The sequence below is a fragment of the Chaetodon trifascialis genome, chromosome 2 (genome assembly GCF_039877785.1).
Source record: "Chaetodon trifascialis isolate fChaTrf1 chromosome 2, fChaTrf1.hap1, whole genome shotgun sequence".
Lineage (NCBI taxonomy): Eukaryota > Metazoa > Chordata > Actinopteri > Chaetodontiformes > Chaetodontidae > Chaetodon > Chaetodon trifascialis.
Genome location: NC_092057.1, coordinates 1,796,300 through 1,813,166, shown reverse-complemented (window position 1 = coordinate 1,813,166; position 16,867 = coordinate 1,796,300). Strand labels below are relative to the sequence as shown.

The 16,867-nt window shown below is 43.8% G+C and overlaps 2 protein-coding genes across 2 annotated transcripts in view; one reads left to right on the top strand and one right to left on the bottom strand.

Annotated features, from left to right (window-relative positions):
- The first annotated feature begins 5,900 nt into the window (after window positions 1–5,900).
- On the top strand, window positions 5,901–14,925 carry parn (poly(A)-specific ribonuclease (deadenylation nuclease)). The gene is made up of 25 exons (XM_070983528.1): window positions 5,901–5,982; window positions 6,215–6,292; window positions 6,380–6,459; window positions 6,558–6,625; window positions 7,249–7,330; window positions 7,495–7,555; window positions 8,167–8,335; window positions 8,884–8,946; window positions 9,047–9,085; window positions 9,167–9,209; window positions 9,295–9,432; window positions 9,533–9,610; window positions 9,707–9,750; window positions 9,850–9,892; window positions 10,037–10,112; window positions 10,194–10,304; window positions 10,398–10,467; window positions 10,564–10,619; window positions 11,593–11,679; window positions 11,760–11,834; window positions 11,956–12,133; window positions 12,230–12,357; window positions 13,159–13,225; window positions 13,313–13,506; window positions 13,948–14,925. Exons 1-25 carry the CDS (start codon window positions 5,964–5,966, stop codon window positions 13,992–13,994), a joined length of 2,094 nt encoding a protein of 697 aa, XP_070839629.1. The 5' UTR covers window positions 5,901–5,963; the 3' UTR covers window positions 13,995–14,925.
- A 262-nt stretch (window positions 14,926–15,187) lies between these two features.
- LOC139345073 (RNA exonuclease 5-like) overlaps window positions 15,188–16,867 on the bottom strand; it is an 8,301-nt gene continuing 6,621 nt past the window's right edge. The window contains 4 exon segments of the mRNA XM_070983538.1: window positions 15,188–15,307; window positions 15,388–15,497; window positions 16,349–16,545; window positions 16,633–16,867. The exon segment at window positions 16,633–16,867 is cut by the window's right edge and continues 129 nt beyond it. Coding sequence (XP_070839639.1) covers window positions 15,253–15,307; window positions 15,388–15,497; window positions 16,349–16,545; window positions 16,633–16,867 — 597 coding nt within the window. The 3' untranslated portion in view covers window positions 15,188–15,252.

Below are 16,867 nucleotides of genomic sequence, written 5' to 3'. Positions count from 1 at the left end.
GGACCATCTAAGAGCACTATGGCAACTCATCTCAAATTGCGGAGTATAGCGCCCCCCTATGGTGGCTGTACTCAAACCAAGGATTACTTTTAAACTTTGGACACTTTATGAAGTTTTGGAGTTTTACAACCTTCAGTCCTCACAAGCAGTGCTGGAAGAAGTATTCAGTTCCTTTACTTTCGTGAAAGTACCACACTGTGAAGTAAAAGTAAAAAGTCCTGCATTCAAAACCATACTTCAGTAAAAGTATGTAATTATTACCAGCAACGTGTACTCAAAGTTTCAGAAGTTTTACTATTTTACTGCAGTAGATCTTTAAGGTTGAGATAATCCTGACTACTTTATACTGTTGGCTGGTTTAACCTGCAGCAATACATCATCCTTAAGACCATCGTGTGTTTATAGTGTCGCTGTCCCATGACGAGCATGTATCTCTGAAAAGTCAGATTTTCATGAGGTTTTCACTGGTGAAACAATCTTTACAAATTAACAATAAAGAAATGTCTGAGAAATTGTGCAGCTTTCAGCCTGATTTTGCAGTGTGGTAAATAGGACAGCCTTTGTTTAAACACTGTATTATGGCATCCAAATTGAAAAGCATCTCTTTCACTGCTTGATTGCGTTCCAGCAAATCCGAGTATGCAGCAGGAATATAAAGGGATCATGGACGTCAGACTCAGGTGAATAACACGCTATTACTTGAGGTTTCTCATGTTAGACTTCTCAAACACATCACATCACATCACATCACATCACATCACATCACATCACATCACATCACACAGGAGAAAAACTGTATTATTATAATTTAAAAAGACACAAATCAGCATGAGGACTTGTACTAATCTCAAAGTAATATTCGGGGAACATGACGAACAGTACAGTAGCTGGTACATGCCACAAGCTTGAATAAAAATTCAAGCCAGAGATGCCATGAGCAGCCAGACCTCTGTCCGTTTTAAAACCTCCAAACCTCAAAATGATTCTCCATTTTTTCAAAACGCTTGTGCTGTTCAGGGACAAAAGTTCGAGCAAGATAATTGAGAATTTAATATTGTATGGTTTCACCTGTACCAGGTGCGTAAGGCTTTGCTGATGTTCTGTCCTTGATATTGCTGTTTAATTACAAGTCTGTCAAAATCCAACCTGCCTGGATTTGAAGAAGCTTTCTCTCTCTGCACCTTCACAACCCGCCTCAACTTGAAGTAATTCAACAAGGCGAGCCATCAAAAACACTACATTCATTATGATGATATGTACATAACAGTAATGTACGTATTTCAACCCCTTTTCCTAAATCAAACCAAGAACTTTTGATGCTTAAGCCTAAACAAACTATGGCTCTTTCACAACATAAACCATGTGACAATAAAGTTTGCCTATTGCTGGTACTTTTCAAACATCATATGTTATTTTGAGAGTCATTAGCAATCGGCCTATTCAGCCGTTTAGGTGTGAGGACTTTCAGACAACCCAAAAGGTTCACTGTGTACCAGCTGGTTTGAGAATGTGCATCATTAAATCACAGAATCACCTGGTTCCAGACAGGGTTGTCCACGATTTTGGGGCATGATTGGCCTTAAGGGCTGCGCCACACTCCTTTTCCTTCACATAACCTCTCGGTTCTTTCTCTTTGGACGATGAACCCAGCCCACCTCCTCCCTCAGCCCCTACAGCAAATAAACCCCCCACGCCACCAAGTCTCTGTCCACGCTGGGACCTTCTCTCTGAGTTTTTTTAAGGCTTCGCTTTGAGTGTTGGGTTCCAAAATTCACTTGGCCACATAAAGATCAAACCCATATCCGCAGAACTTCAAAAGAGTCACCCTGAGCTATTGAGCCAGAGACACTTCAGCTTCTTAGAGCCTTTCACTCCTTTAGACATCAGCTTTCAAAACAGACTCAATCACCCGAAGATTGAACCCAGATCCTCAAAGCTTCCAAGCAGCACTCATCCCGAGTTACTGGGCTTGAAATATTTGAGCGTCTTTCACTCTTCATTCCCTCAAAACTCACAGTCAGGCTTGAGAATTGCACTCTCTAAGAGTAGCCCTCTCATCACATAATTGAACTTCCTTTCTTAGAGCTTTTGGTCTTTCACTTGGACATTTGGACATCACCCTGAAGATTGAACCCACTCCTTCAAAGCAGCCAAACAGTCACATAACACCATAAAGTATTGGGATGGAGAAAGCTTTTGTCTTGTAGTTTATTTTTCACTCTGTGCTTCATCAAAATACCTTCCTTAATGACAAAGGAAGCCCCTTTAGTCATCTAACACCTTGTACTATTTATTTAGAGACCCTTGAGGTCTGTGTGTGAAAGAATACCCCGATAAAATCAATAGACAGTAACAATCAATATAGCAGAAACAGAGGTATTGTCTTTTTATTTCATCTTACTTGTCAAAACGCTGCCTCAAAAACTTTGCGCTTATGTCTTTCCCTTGGACATCGACTTTGAAAATGAACAGCATCACCTGGGGATCAAATCCACATCCTCGATACTTCTAGACAGTCCGTCAACATACGAGCTATTGATTGGAAAAGGTTTGACTCTGGAGAGGTATTGACTCTTTAATTGGGACTCTAGCCTTCAAAAGACTCTGTAGCATGTGAAGGATTGAACCCAGATTCACGGTGATTCCAAGCAGTCCTCTAACAGCCTGAGTTACTGTGTTTGTAGAGGCATGTGCCACTGTCTGATTTGTTCTACACATGTGAAAATGTGGCTCTAGAATGTAATTGGTTGGGGATCAGTTGGGGTTAGAATACCCAGGCGTCAGGCGATAGGACCTGACCTATGCACATGTGCAGTACTGATGTGCGGATTGGTCAGGAGGCAGTCAGTTGGTTGGACCACTTAAGTCCAGAATAAAATAACAAGAACTACAAGATGGGTTGAAATGGTTCACACATTCATGGTTACCAGAAGATGAATCCTACTTGTGGTGATCCTCTGACTTTTCCTCTAGCGCCACCTTGAGGTTTAAATTTATGGCTTTGCAAGAAATGGCTCCAGAACTGTTGGATGGATTGTCATGAACCCTAAGCCTCAGAATGAAGACGCAGTTTTGGTGGTGTGCCATCACGAGGTCAAATTTTTGATTTGGCCGGTACTTTGGTCTATGAACAAATACCCACAAAATTAATAGCATTCCCATCAGCCCCCAAATTACTGCAAAATTAGCAAATGTTAGCATGCTAACACACTTAACTAAAATGGTGAACATGGTAAACGTTATACCTGTCACTGTGAGCATGCTAACAGCAAGATTTAGTCCAAATCAGCCCTGCGTCTGATGCAGCCTCATGGACTGGCTAGCATGGACGCTCTGCTTCCATTTGAACATCAGTCCTCGGAAAGCACCTTGAGCATCAGGATGGCCTGTCAATAACACACTATTAATAATTTCTTCAGCACTTCTCAGCAGAAGACGCCTGGCATTGCATGCAGGCTCAAGCCAGGGACCCAGCTGCAGCCTGGCAGTGCACCCATACATGTGGGCTGAATTTCAGCTGACACACACAGAAAATTTTGTACTGTAAATAATGTAACTCAGGAAGATACTGTACCCCATGCCTAACTGAGACTGCTGAAATGTCATATTAACTTCAGCTGAACTTACAAAGTAATTTTTACACAGTCAGCTCAAGTCAATTCAGTTTTATTTATATAACCCAACGTCACTAATCTGCACCGCATACAAAAACCTTCATTTATACACCCTGATTAATGAGGGAAATCTGAGAAATGTGCATGTGGGCATTCAAAAAACATGAATCTATGCTTCAAGGATATAGAAAGTTTTCTCAATATTACAGTTTCTGCTCAACAAAGAGCAAAAGTCGTTTGGAGAAATAGATTTCCTGAGACTGCTAGTGTGGAGTCAAGTGAGTGAATTTCTCATCTCGGACTCTCTCGTCCAAACAATGCACTGATGTCTGATGGTGAATGAGTGGGAAAAGCTGTTCAGGGGAAATTTTTCAACCAGTATGATTCAGGTTAAGTCCCACTGTTTGACATTCCCATCCACAGGCGAAACAGACCTGAAAACCACATTATGACTAACCATCTCTTCAAGCTGGAGAAAGCTGACCGGATGTCTTTACACTTTTTCAGCAACGCATCTCAGATTTCACGATTCTGCCTCAGTGTGTCTGCGTATGGGACCAGAACAGCAGTAAATCTGAAATGACACCTTAAAGGTCACTCAAAAATAAAGGTATCCCAAAGATCAATTGTGATTCAACTGCTCCTTGTTAAAGTTCAGCACACACACATAAACACACACACACGCTCCCTCCCACTCTCACTTCCATGCATCAACCACATTTAATTAAATCTGTTTAATTTGCCTCGTCATTTATCACTTATGTAAGCATTTGTCACCATGTGGTGCTCCGCTGTAATCTATTTTTCCCTGTCACTTCTGTCTGCTCGTCATCCTGATGTTTGTTTGTGTCCTCCTTCTTCCTTTTGTTTCCTCTGAAGTGAGTTGCTTTAATAAGATGGTTTTGATCTCACTTGCAGAGATTTGTAATTGTTTTCTCCTCTGCTGGTTGTCATCTTGAAAAATATAATAATAATAATCTGGAGTGAGTGTATAGCAGGTCTAGATCCAAGCCAAAGGCAAGAAAACTCTCCGAAGACATACATAATGCAGCTTGCTGCATGCATAGATTAGTGTATTTGACTAACGGTAATATAGATTTCTATTGTGTGTTTAAAAGCCTTAAATCTGAAGGCTACGTATCTGTAAATCACTGTCAAAAATATAGAATTCTACAGCTTTACACCCCTGGAGAGCACATTAGACATAAAAGCTGAAGCCTTTTCCTGCTTCCCTTCATTAGAGAGGGAAAAAAACCTGTCCGTATTTTTGAAATGTCATCTTTGCATTTCAATACCTCACCCTGCTTTCATGGCGAAGACATTCCCTTTTGAAAAAGACTTTTATATTCGTCTTGGAATAGAAAGTGCAGATAATAATTGCAGGAACTGTTCTGTCTCTCTGCGGCAGCCAGGTGTATCACCAACCTGACTTCACAGACACGACCTGAAATCACACCTTAAACTCGTGAATGTAGGAGGTCAGACCGTGATCCACAGTGAAAGCAGCAAATCCTGCTCACATGCAAGGCACATTTTTATGGATATCTCCAGCTGTACTATATTGTGACAGACTGTGATGGGTTTTGTTCAACATCTGGTGCTTGTGTCTGTGCCTTTATCTCGTATTTGATAGCTGCAGGCCCTTCTGAACCTGAAGAATGTAACAGCCCTGCATGAGGTCACATTGCAACTGGACTGGCAACTTAATTAGAACTAGATAGATAGATAGATAGATAGATAGATAGATAGATAGATAGATAGATAGATAGATAGATAGATAGATAGATAGATAGATAGATAGATAGATAGATAGATAGATAGGAAACAAAATCACTACAAATACATAACTAATAAACAATAACAACAACTTAAAAATCTAAGTGATTTATGGTCGCCTTTCATTTTTGTGTGGGCCAATACTTCCTGTTGTACTGACGCAACTACAAAGTTGTAAATTATCCATAACTTTGTGATTTTTATGATCTTTAGATAATTGACATGAATTAGTCCTCAAATATGTCTCTTAGTTAAAGGTTTATTTATATATATATATTCGTAGCAACTTAAATTTCAATCAAACTATCAAGAAGAAACAGGAAAGCACAATTAAATCTGCGGCAGAAAAACAAAACATGGAGAAATAATACTGATATTCAATATAAGGGATTTCATTTTAAGTCTTCAATGGAGTCTCTCTCAGATACAACAAATACAACAAAAACTCCGAAGCTCGGCGGCGCTACTTTGTCTCGAGGCAGCGGCCCCGGAAGTGTTTGTAAAACGGTTAAAAGCCAGTTGACGTAGGCTAGCTAACGTTAGCTGTCAGCCGGGTGCAGTCATTGTGCGGGGATGGAGGTGACACGCCGAAGTAAGTAGCCAGCCAGATTTGGCTCACTGAATTTTTTAACCCGCTTTACACACCATGGTGATGCACAAAGCTGTGGTGAGCTGGAATATCTATATTTAAAATGCAAAAGGCTTTCATTCCTGTGTTCGTGCGGCTAGCTAGCTGCCTAGCTAGCTTGATATGTGGCTGCGGGGTTAGCTGTGTGTTCCTCCTCTGGCGAGCGCTGTTTCCTCACGCGCTGTCCTTTTTCCAGATTTCAAAGAGTGTTTAAACGCGGTGTACGGCGCGATAGAGGAGGCTGACTTCCTTGCCATCGATGGAGAATTTTCAGGTACCCGTCCAAGAGTGTTAGCAGAAAGTGAGAGTATGATAGCGAAAGCTGTGGATGTCCGCTTTGACATGTGTTGTGTCTTTTTAGGGATAAGCGACGGTCCGAACGTCAGCGCGCTGACCAACGGGCTGGACACACCGGAGGAGCGCTACACGAAGCTGAAGAAGGTCTGCAGATTGGATGAGTTACTGCACACCTCTGATGCAACCTGCTTCCCCTCCATGTCTCACACACGTCCAATTCTCTGTTTCTGTCTGTCCACCAGCACTCCATGGACTTCCTGCTGTTCCAGTTTGGTTTATGCACATTCAAGTACGACCAGGCAAAGTCAAAGTGAGTGAATACTTCCTGTCAAATACATCATCTTAGATCTGACATCGATATTTGGACAAATGAGAAAAGACCCCCGAAGCTTTCAGGCTTGCTGCGTGCCACCTCATGTGTGCTTTAGATTTAATGCAATGTGCAGCACTGGTGCAGAGTATCAGCTGATGTGATGAGGTGGTCCTGTCTCGAACAAAGACCCAAAATCTATCCTCCATCCATCCATCCATGGGCATTTGTGGGGCATGTTTCTAAATTACATGTTAAACAAATTACTACACAACCAACCAGGGCCAGGTGCGATTCGGTCACAGACAAACTGTAGAGATAACACTTCCTGATTTTTGCCCCAGAGTGTCTGAGCAGGTTGATCCAGGCAGGTCATATCTTGTGAAACACAGTTTTATCATCTACTTTAGTTTCAATAAAAAATGGCCCAACAAAGCAACATTTCACTTGGATTTCCTGCAATGCAATCATTGGGTTTTCTGCAAAGACATGTCAGCTAACTACTAATAGCAGAAGTATTCCTGCTTTTGTGTGACTGACTTGCAGGTTAATGTGATAAACTCTCAGCGACTGCAATGATCTCACTAATTTTATTGTTCTGTTTCCCGCATTCTTCTCTGCAGGCACATCATAAAGCCTTTTAATTTTTATATCTTCCCGAAACCGTTCAACAGGACGTCCCCTGACATAAAGTTCATCTGTCAGGTAAGTCGTTGTTGCTCCTCAGGGCCATTGGGTTGCCTCCGTGTGAACTGAGATAAATGATGAGTTTGGTGGTTTAAAAATGGCTGTATCTGAACAAGATGATGCATCTGTTAGCTTTGTGTTTGAAAGCTGAGAAAGTGGAGGATGGTTTTTTGTCATTGCAGAGTTCCAGTATTGACTTCCTGGCCAGTCAGGGTTTTGACTTCAACAAGGTGTTCTGTGATGGTGAGTCTCACATTTAACTACCTGCTGGTTTGAGTTTATGTCACCACATATCAATCTTTTGCACATGGACATCGAGTTTAGTCAGTCAGCTGTTTGTGTATTTATCTCCTATTTTTGTTAGATAAACAGGGTCCTTGTAGAAAAATGTGTTGGTACAGAAAGAAAGATGTAAATGTAGTGCAGAAACCTCCATCTTGGCACCTGCATTTAAACCTTCTGAACATCCAGCCTCAGCGTTGGCTTTGGAACAGCTGGCCTCGGGCCACGTGCTCTTCATTCAGACTTGTGACAGTGGTCCTTCGTTAGCCTGGTTCCAGCGCTTTGAATGGCTGCCAACATCGGACATGCATATATTTTTAAACAAAATGGCCATTCAGTTTTCCTACTGGCTCAGCTGACTTTTACGGTCCGGCTGTAAGTCTTTATATTTAATGCTGCGATGCCTGTGCAGTAGGTGCAGGGTTATGATGCTGCTTACATTCAACCCTCCAAAAATATGAATACACATAAAATCTCTGCCAGCTTCGCTGAGCCTGCACAGGCTCTAATTGTTCTGGTTCACCCTTATTTCACTGCACAAAAGCTCCATGAATGCGTCTGGTTTTTCAAAGGAATCCCATACCTAAATCAAGAGGAGGAAGCCCAGCTGAGGGAGCAGTCAGAGGAGAGGAGAAATCAGCATGCTAACGGTGTGGGAACCCCGTCCTTTGTCTCCCCATCCTCCTCCAAAGGCCCCGTACACGTACCTGAGGAGCATAAAGACTTCATCAACAGGGTCGTGTAAGTGTTGCAGTACACATGGAGCGTCTTTTGACAGGTTCCAGGTGGGGGTAAAACATGCACCGAGGACAGAAATGTGGCTCTTGTTTCAGACCGTGATGTTACGAAGCTGCTGGTACTGACGGGGGTGTAAGGAGGACTGAGAAGTTATGCATGGTGATAGCAGCTTAGTTCTGTCATGCTAATATATCAATTTAAATTATTACTTATTAGTCCAATAAATAAATCATAGCTGATAAATGGAGCCAATAATATGAAGCCAAACTGCTTCTATTGACTTAACACTCGGGTGTGCATAAACTACAGATTTAAAATGGTAAATGTGAAATTATCGGTTATTGTATTGGCTGAAAAAAAATCTATATTGTGCATTTCTGACTAATATGAGACACCTGAGGCTGATCTTAGGAATCACCAGGAGTCACCTGAGCGTGACCATCACCTTCTCAGAGAGAACATCCTGTTATTCCAAGAGCAGGAAGGCGACTTCTTCATGATTACGCTGGCGTCTGCTCATTTTGTGTTTTGACTCTGTGTTTTCCCCACAGAGGGAAGGTCGAGGCCCTGTTCAGTAATTCAGAGAAGACTTTGGACTTGGAGCCATGCACTGGGTAATCCAGCCCATCTCAACACACCACACCTACACTGCACTTGTATCATCTGCACTCTGCCTTTTCTTAATCTCCTCTTATGTTTCTGTTTCATCTCCAGGTTTCAGAGAAAGCTGGTATACCAAACACTGAACTGGAAGTGAGTATCAGGCAGCTCTTTTGCTGTTATTATTGTTTCTGTGTTGGTTTGTAGAAGTTTAAGATTTGTCTTTCTTGGCAGGTTTCCTAAGGGGCTTCACGTGGAAACCATCGAAACAGAAAAGGTAAGAACGTGTTTCATTTCAGCCATTTTTGCCCTTTTGTTGTGGAATTATATAAAATATTGATGCAAGTTCTGTGTGTTTGCAGAAGGAGCGAGTCATCCAGGTCAGCAAAGTAGATGAAGAGGAGAGGAAGAGGAGGGAGCAGCAGAAACTGGAGAGAGAGCAGGAGGAGCTCAATGATGCTGTTGGCTTCTCCAGGGTCATCCACGCCATCTCTAAATCTGTGAGTCCACCTCAGCTTCTTTTCACATCAGCCGCAAATCGTCTTCTAAACCTTTGGATAGTCTGGCTTTAACCCTGAACCCCTTTCCCCTGACACACAGGGTAAACTGGTTGTTGGCCACAACATGCTGTTGGATGTGATGCACACCATCCACCAGTTCTACTGCCCTCTGCCAGAGGTACGAACTCTGTTTTAAAACTGAGCCTTTTTGCACCAAATGGCAGTTTAGAGCTCGCTAACATGATTAATGAATTATTTATGCTCATCTTTCCAGGATCTTCAAGACTTTAAAGAGGTCACGATGTGTGTTTTCCCAAGGTAATCTTCCTCTCCTCCTCCTCCTCCTCTTATTCACAACAGATGCTTTTCTCTGCTCTTTAACATCCGATGCATTACTGGTCTTCTAAACTCTTGCAGACTTCTGGACACAAAGTTGATGGCGTCCACTCAGCCTTTTAAGGTAAATGGTCTCCTTCAGTGCTCGAATGCCAGTGGTTCCACATTGTAATCTGTCATTGGATATTTTTGGAAACTGCACTGAACACTGTTATGGTTGAAATACGGAGTTGGTCTTCCTGCTTGAAGTTGAAATGTTGTGTTTCAGGAGCTGATCACAAACACCTCTCTGGCAGAGCTGGAGAAGCAGCTGAAGGAGAGCCCCTTCAAGTCACCACAAGTTGGTGAGTAAACACACAAACGCTTGCCTGAATCTCTCAGCTGAAGAAAATCCTGCTGACGCTTTTCTTCTTTGTTCCTGTCAGAGACGGCAGAGGGGTTCCACAGTTATGACACAGCCCAAGAGCAGCTCCACGAGGCCGGGTACGACGCCTACATCACTGGCCTCTGCTTCATCTCGATGGCCAACTACCTGGGTAGAACACACAATCACACTGATCCTGTGTACAAATAAGAAAAATGTCTAAATGCATGTTCCTTAACTCGGTCGTGCTTGACGTCCTTTACAGGCTCCTTCTTGACTCCACCCAAAGCGTACATCTCGGCTCGCTCCAAACTCATTGAGCCTTTCTTCAACAAGTAAGAGACTCGTTTAAATGCGCCGTGTTTGCTGCCCTCTTTCATTAACTGCTTAAGTCTTGTAAACAAATGCTTGTTCTCCTTTCTGTTCTCAAGGCTTTTCCTGATGAGGATAATCGATATTCCCTACCTCAACATCACAGGACCAGATTGTGAGTAAGAGCATGCGGGGGTGTGCTGTATGTCAGGACTGTTGCATTGACTGCATGCTTGGAAAACGTGTTGCTGTGCTCAAACGTGCCCTGTGGACTTCTATAATCCTGCCGCTACACTCTGCTGAGCAACAGTCAGCGGCAGTAATTGGCAAAGAAATGTTGCAATGCACTCGTGCAATCCAGAAAACATGGATGTAAACAAAATAAGAGAGGTGGACGTAGCCTCCCTGACGCTGTCACAGTCTGTCATTGGGAGCCAGAAGTGACCATATTTGGGCAAGAAGGTGGAGTGAGGGGTCGATGCTCGTTGCTGCTGATTGACAGGTCGTCATACCTTGTCAGTCACCACGCAGCCACACCCTGAAGCATCCCCTGCTTTATCGTCTATTTTACTCTAAATAGGACCATAATTTAGAAAACGAACATCATGCTGCATCGGAGAAGACTTGCAACGAGCAACTGATAACATACTCATCACTGGGGTGATAAACCCAGGTGTGTTGTAGGGTTACTCTCTCATAAGCTTACATCCAATCAGCCTTCTCCTTGCAGCCAGTGGAGTCGCCCCCTGCTGACCATTAGAAAGAAATGCAGATTTAATGCACTTCTGCATTGGCTTCACTTTTCAGCCCCGGAGGCTACATCCACTGATTCATATACAGCCTATGGTTGTAAACTGTGCGATTGAAACTATTTAAAAAATCTGCTTAGCAAATGTTTACAAGGAAACGCCACCGGGCACATTTTAAAGCTGCAGTTAGTGAGTTTGAACCACCGGGGACCAGAAAAACACCTGAAAGTCACAGCTGTTATGTCATCAGCTTAGCTGCATCGTAGCCTGCCAGGTGCTTTGTCTCCAAGCACTTGTTAGCTTCAGCTTTGGATTTTCTTCAGATTCAGTGTTAATATGAAATAAAATTGACACCACTTCTCCTCCTGACCTGTTGCTGTTCTTCTCTTCTTCTTACAGTGCAACCTAAAAGAGACCACGTCCTGTATGTCACCTTCCCAAAGGAATGGAAGACGAGTGACCTCTACCAGCTGTTCAGTGCCTTTGGTAAGACGTGGTTTTACCTGATGACTCAGCAGTTTGATCCGTTGTTTATCGCTCACTCTCTCCTTCCTTTATCCACTCAGGAAACATCCAGGTTTCATGGATAGATGACACGTCAGCGTTTGTGTCCTTAAGTCAGACAGACCAGGTACAGATAGGTGAGTCTGACCCAGCAGCTGAACACACACACACACACACACACACGCACACACACACAGCCTGGATTCTGTCACTGCACACAGTGTTGATGCAGTCTGACGTGTTCCTCTCATCACGCAGCTATGAACACCAGCCGCTATGCAGAAAGTTACAGGATCCAGACGTACGCAGAGTACGTCCAGAGTAAGCAGCAGGACAAGGAGAAGACGGGGCAGACGGCCAGGACTTGGGGAGAGGACGGTTGGGTGAAATCTCACTACACCTCCTCCACTACCTCTGCTGGTTTTGGATACCCCAGGTACACCTGTGCTGACACACCTGCTCACATAACACTTAGCCTTTTCTGCAGATGTGCACAGTTTCTCTTTATGCATGGTCTGTTTCTGTTTTTTAGGGGTTTGAGGAAACGCAGCATCAGTCCCGTTCAGGGAGAGCAGGGGACCGGAGAGGCTCCAATTACAGACGGCTGGAGTCACTACTCATACCTGGATAGCACAGGCAGCAAGAAGATGAAAACTGATGGTGTGTGAACACATCTGGATTTTCCCACTGCAGGGCGGGAACATGCAGCAGGTTTTCCCTAGAAAAGTACTGGGTAGACATTCCCTGAGGGGGAGCGCAGGCGGGAGGGCCGGCAAGTAATGAAACTGTATTTTCAATTACGGTTGTGACTTCCAGTGATTCTGAAAACAAGGCAAGCGAGATAAGTGATTTTTGTGCTGTTCTGTTTCACAATGAGACTCTCGTTTTATCTGGATCATAAATCCAGCGCAGCCCTTTCCTTTACAGCACAGCGCTCTGAAAGCCCAAACTCAGTCTCAGCCAGGCTGCAGGGCGTGTTTAGTTCAGCCTGCTGTGGCTGTTTCCAGAGCGATCGTGATCGCAGTATTGACGGCAGTAATCGTGATTGTGATTTTTGCTGCCCAGTAGCTCATAATGTGAACAATCATGACAACCAATGAGATTAAATCAAGGACGTCTGGGTAATTTGTTTCACATCAGATTTTAGATTTCTCTTAGATTTTTATATATATAGATATATCTATATATATATCTATATCTATATATCTATATCTATATCTATATCTATATCTATATCTATATATCTATATCTATATCTATATCTATATCTATATCTATATCTATCTATATCTATCTATCTATCTATCTATCTATCTATCTATATATCTATATATATATATATATATATATATATATATATATATATATATATATATATATATATATATATATATATATAGATATAGGAAGTATAAGGAAGTCCAGTTTGGCTCTCATGCACTGCTTGTCATTGTTTCCCAGACATAAGTGGACGGGCAAACACAGACGCTGTAGAGAGCAAGACCTCAGAAGGATGGTTAAAGACAGCGTGAGTAGAATGGTCCAAACATTGATCCTGTCACTGAGATCCAGTTTGCTGTGAGTTAAGCAACTGAATGGTTTCTGTGCCCTGCAGAGATTTATCAGATTCAGCGGGGTTGAGTCTGGTCCCTGATGATGATGATGAGGAGGATGAGGAGGAGGAGGAGGAGGAGGAGGATGAGAAGAGTCCTGAGGGAACCGATTCCACTAATGATGCTGAGGGCACGGTCACCTGGCAACAAGCCACGACGAGGAAAGGTCAAAAGAACAAGAAAAAGAAGTCTGAAGGTGTGTTAGTCAGCGTGAGGACTTATTAAACCTTTGAGTCTGCCTGACACAGGTCAGGCCGTTACCTCACGATCATCACTTAGATATTTTCTTCAGCGGCTAAGGAAATCCAGTGACCTTTAGTATTATCTGTGCATCCATGGTTACAGTGCAAACAGGAAAGGCCAGCAGAGACTGCAGCGCAACGTGTAGATGAACAAAATCTGCATAAATACAGGCTAAATCAACAGGGCTCAGGCAAAGCTTGTGTTAAGTGTCGTGTTCTCAGTATTCATCACCCAAAGCATGAAAAGAGTCATTAAAGTCGTGAATAGTATTGTTCCTTTTCTTTCTTTTTTAGCCACGCTAACAGCAGACAGGCTAAAACAGAGCTGGGCCGATGACGATGAAGACTGAGCAGAAAGCCAAATGCTTAAACGCGTGTCCCTCCTCCCCCTTCAGGTGCTGAATCTACAACATCACTGTTTGAGGTCCCAGAGGTCTGGTAGCGAGGCGAGGCGCGGAGTGGAGAGGCCGCTGTCCCACACTGAGCTCCTGCTCGGAGGCTCTTCGTAAGCACTTGGGGCGCTCTCCTGTAAGGCTGTCCATCACTGGGAGTGGAGCACGCCCCGCATTCATCCGTTCACTCGACCGCTGTGGACACCGCGTCCAGAGCCACCGGCCAAGCCGCTTGACTGGACTATTGAAAGAGAGAACACAAGCCATAACGACAGCTGCCATATTTTGATCTCGCACCAGAAGAGCAGGCAACTCTTCTGAGTAAACACACACACGCGCACACACACGCGCACACACACGCACACACACACATCACTGGCATTTTAAAATCCAAGCTCCTGAAGTTTTCATTTCCTCTGTGTTCAGACTGGAATCTGCCACCGCAGCCATCACTTCGAACTCAGTCATCAGTTTTAATGACGTCACCTCGAATCAGTCTTACGTTTCGCGAGTGTGTGTGTTGTGTGAGTTTGTGCATGTGAGGGAGATGTAGATTTTCTCCAGTCTTTGTACCCCGTGAAAATAAAACACCTGACGGCTCCTGTAGCTCACGATGTCTTGGTTTACATTTTAATGCATTTTTCCCCATTTTAAAAATAACAAAAAAAACAAACTTCTTTCAGCGTCCCCACTTTTATTAAACATGTATAAGCTTATCAACGATCACGTGATGTTTGTTATCGGTGGCATTTTGACCCTTCATGAGAGGTGCTTATGTGTTTTGTACAGAATTGTTTTTCTTTACCGGTTTTGTGTTTAATGTTTTGTAATCGTTTCGACCTGCAACAATGTCAGTATGTTCACATGCGAAAGGTGTAAACGTTAAGATGACGTATGCATTTTTGTATAAGATAAAGTTTTAAAAATCCTTAAAATATTTCCTTGAAAAGGGAAAAAAATTAAAGAATGTTTCTTAGTATCTCAGTGTTTTGTCTTTTCTGTTGTCAGACTCTCGTCAGCTTCGTCAATGAAGCTGATGAGGTGAAACATTAAAATAATGTCTTTGTGCTGTTTTCAGTTGAGTATCTGTCAAAGAGGATTAGGAGGATTTTATTTATGCTTTAACAGCGTCCCAACTCTTCTGGGATCAGAGTCGTTTATACGTTTACTGAATAGAAAAGTGTCGTGCAGACATACAGCTGAGAGCTCTTTCAGTAAAAAAACACGAGTCTGAGGCACTCGATTTTTTTAATTATCTGATTTATCTTTGTTTCTTCACTCCCTCAGAGGACCAGGTCACCCTCTGCTTCAGGAACCTTGCTTGACCTCCATAAGGCACAGACCAGGAATGTGCTGGTGAGCACTGAGGAAGAGCAGAGAAGAGAAAGCTTAGACATATTTCACTCTGAGGCAGAGTTTTCCAGACTCGACCAGAAGCCTCACCTGCTGTGTCCGAGCAGAACAACCACTGACAGAGTGCATTCTGGGAGAGATCTGAAGAGCTTCTGCAGGCGGCGGTCCAACTTCCTCAACATCAGATCCATTTCCTGGTCCTGCACAGATCAGTCAAAAGTCAACATGTAGTGAAACTAGGTTTCCATTCCTGAATGCACACGCGTGTGCAGCATATACAGCAAGACATATTAAACCATGCTCACATAAAACTGAACGTACACACTTTGCTGTGTGTGCAGGGAACAGTTGAGGCTGCTCGCTGACACTGAGGAAGCCGACATGTCAAGATGTCATGAAGCCCGCCTGAATCCAAAAGGCTCCGATTTCACTGTGAGTTCAGTCTAGAAAAGATCTTGAGAGAACGGACTGAAACTGCCAGCTGAAAGTCGGAGCAGTCCTTGAACTTAACGCAATTTCTTTCTAAGGATGACGAAGGAATGACCCGCCCTACTCTGCCTCCGATTGGCTTATCCTAACCACTCATCACTCCTCATGCCTGAACCTACCTAACCCATCCGATGAAGGCAACAAGTACTCATTCAAAGGCAGAGCAGGGTGGGATTTCCTTTGCCATCCTAGGAAAAAAAAGCAAACAGCTGCCGCCTTGGGTTTTCACACACAGGTTACACTTGTAGCCTCGTGTGCTGACACCAAGAAAATTCCTGGATGGATGAAAATTAATTTGTCCGCCTCTGCGTAGGCATGGTCAGACTCCATCAGGCTCAGCTGTGCTTTAAACTTTGAGCTAACACAGCGAGCTGACTCAGTTCTATCATTGCTTATTTCATGCCAACGTGCAGCCTGCTGACGCGCTGACAAAGCAAAAAGACTCCGGCTGACAGAAAGTCAGGGATTGGCTGAGAGCAACACCCACGAGCCCGCCTCCGCTGGGACTGACAGCTGCACAGAGGCTTTAGGAGTGGGTGAGTCAACACACCCTCGTCTTTACCTGTGGACTGCTGTTTATGTGGCCCCTCCCCTCGTCTGCCGCCTCACTGTCAGGATCCACGGCGGTGGTTGGCGTTGTCATGGGAACCCATGAAGGTAAGTGGGATGGAGTTAGGGATGGACAGATGAGGTAGTTGTCCTTCTGGAGGTCCTCGGAGGAGCTGAGGGCTGAATGTTTGTCCTCTGAACGCTCAAACTCTGTCCAGCAGAGACACAGAAAGTTTGCATGAACTCGCACACAAACAGTACAGCAAGCGATGAGGAACAATACGGCTTTTCACTCACTTATGTGCGCGTGTTTTGCACGTTTTCCAGGCTTGGCAGGAAGGACGACTCTCTCCACCGCGCCAAAGTGTGCAAATGTCTCTCTGAGCGCCTCCTCCGATAGTTTAGCCTTCGTGGTGGTGCGCTGCAGCTGTGCACCGTTGACTCTCGCAGAGGGCGAACCGTTCAGAGCTGTAACAGGAGTGACTCCTGATCGTGTTGCGTCTAACGTGTGTCCATTGACCTCTGCAGAAAC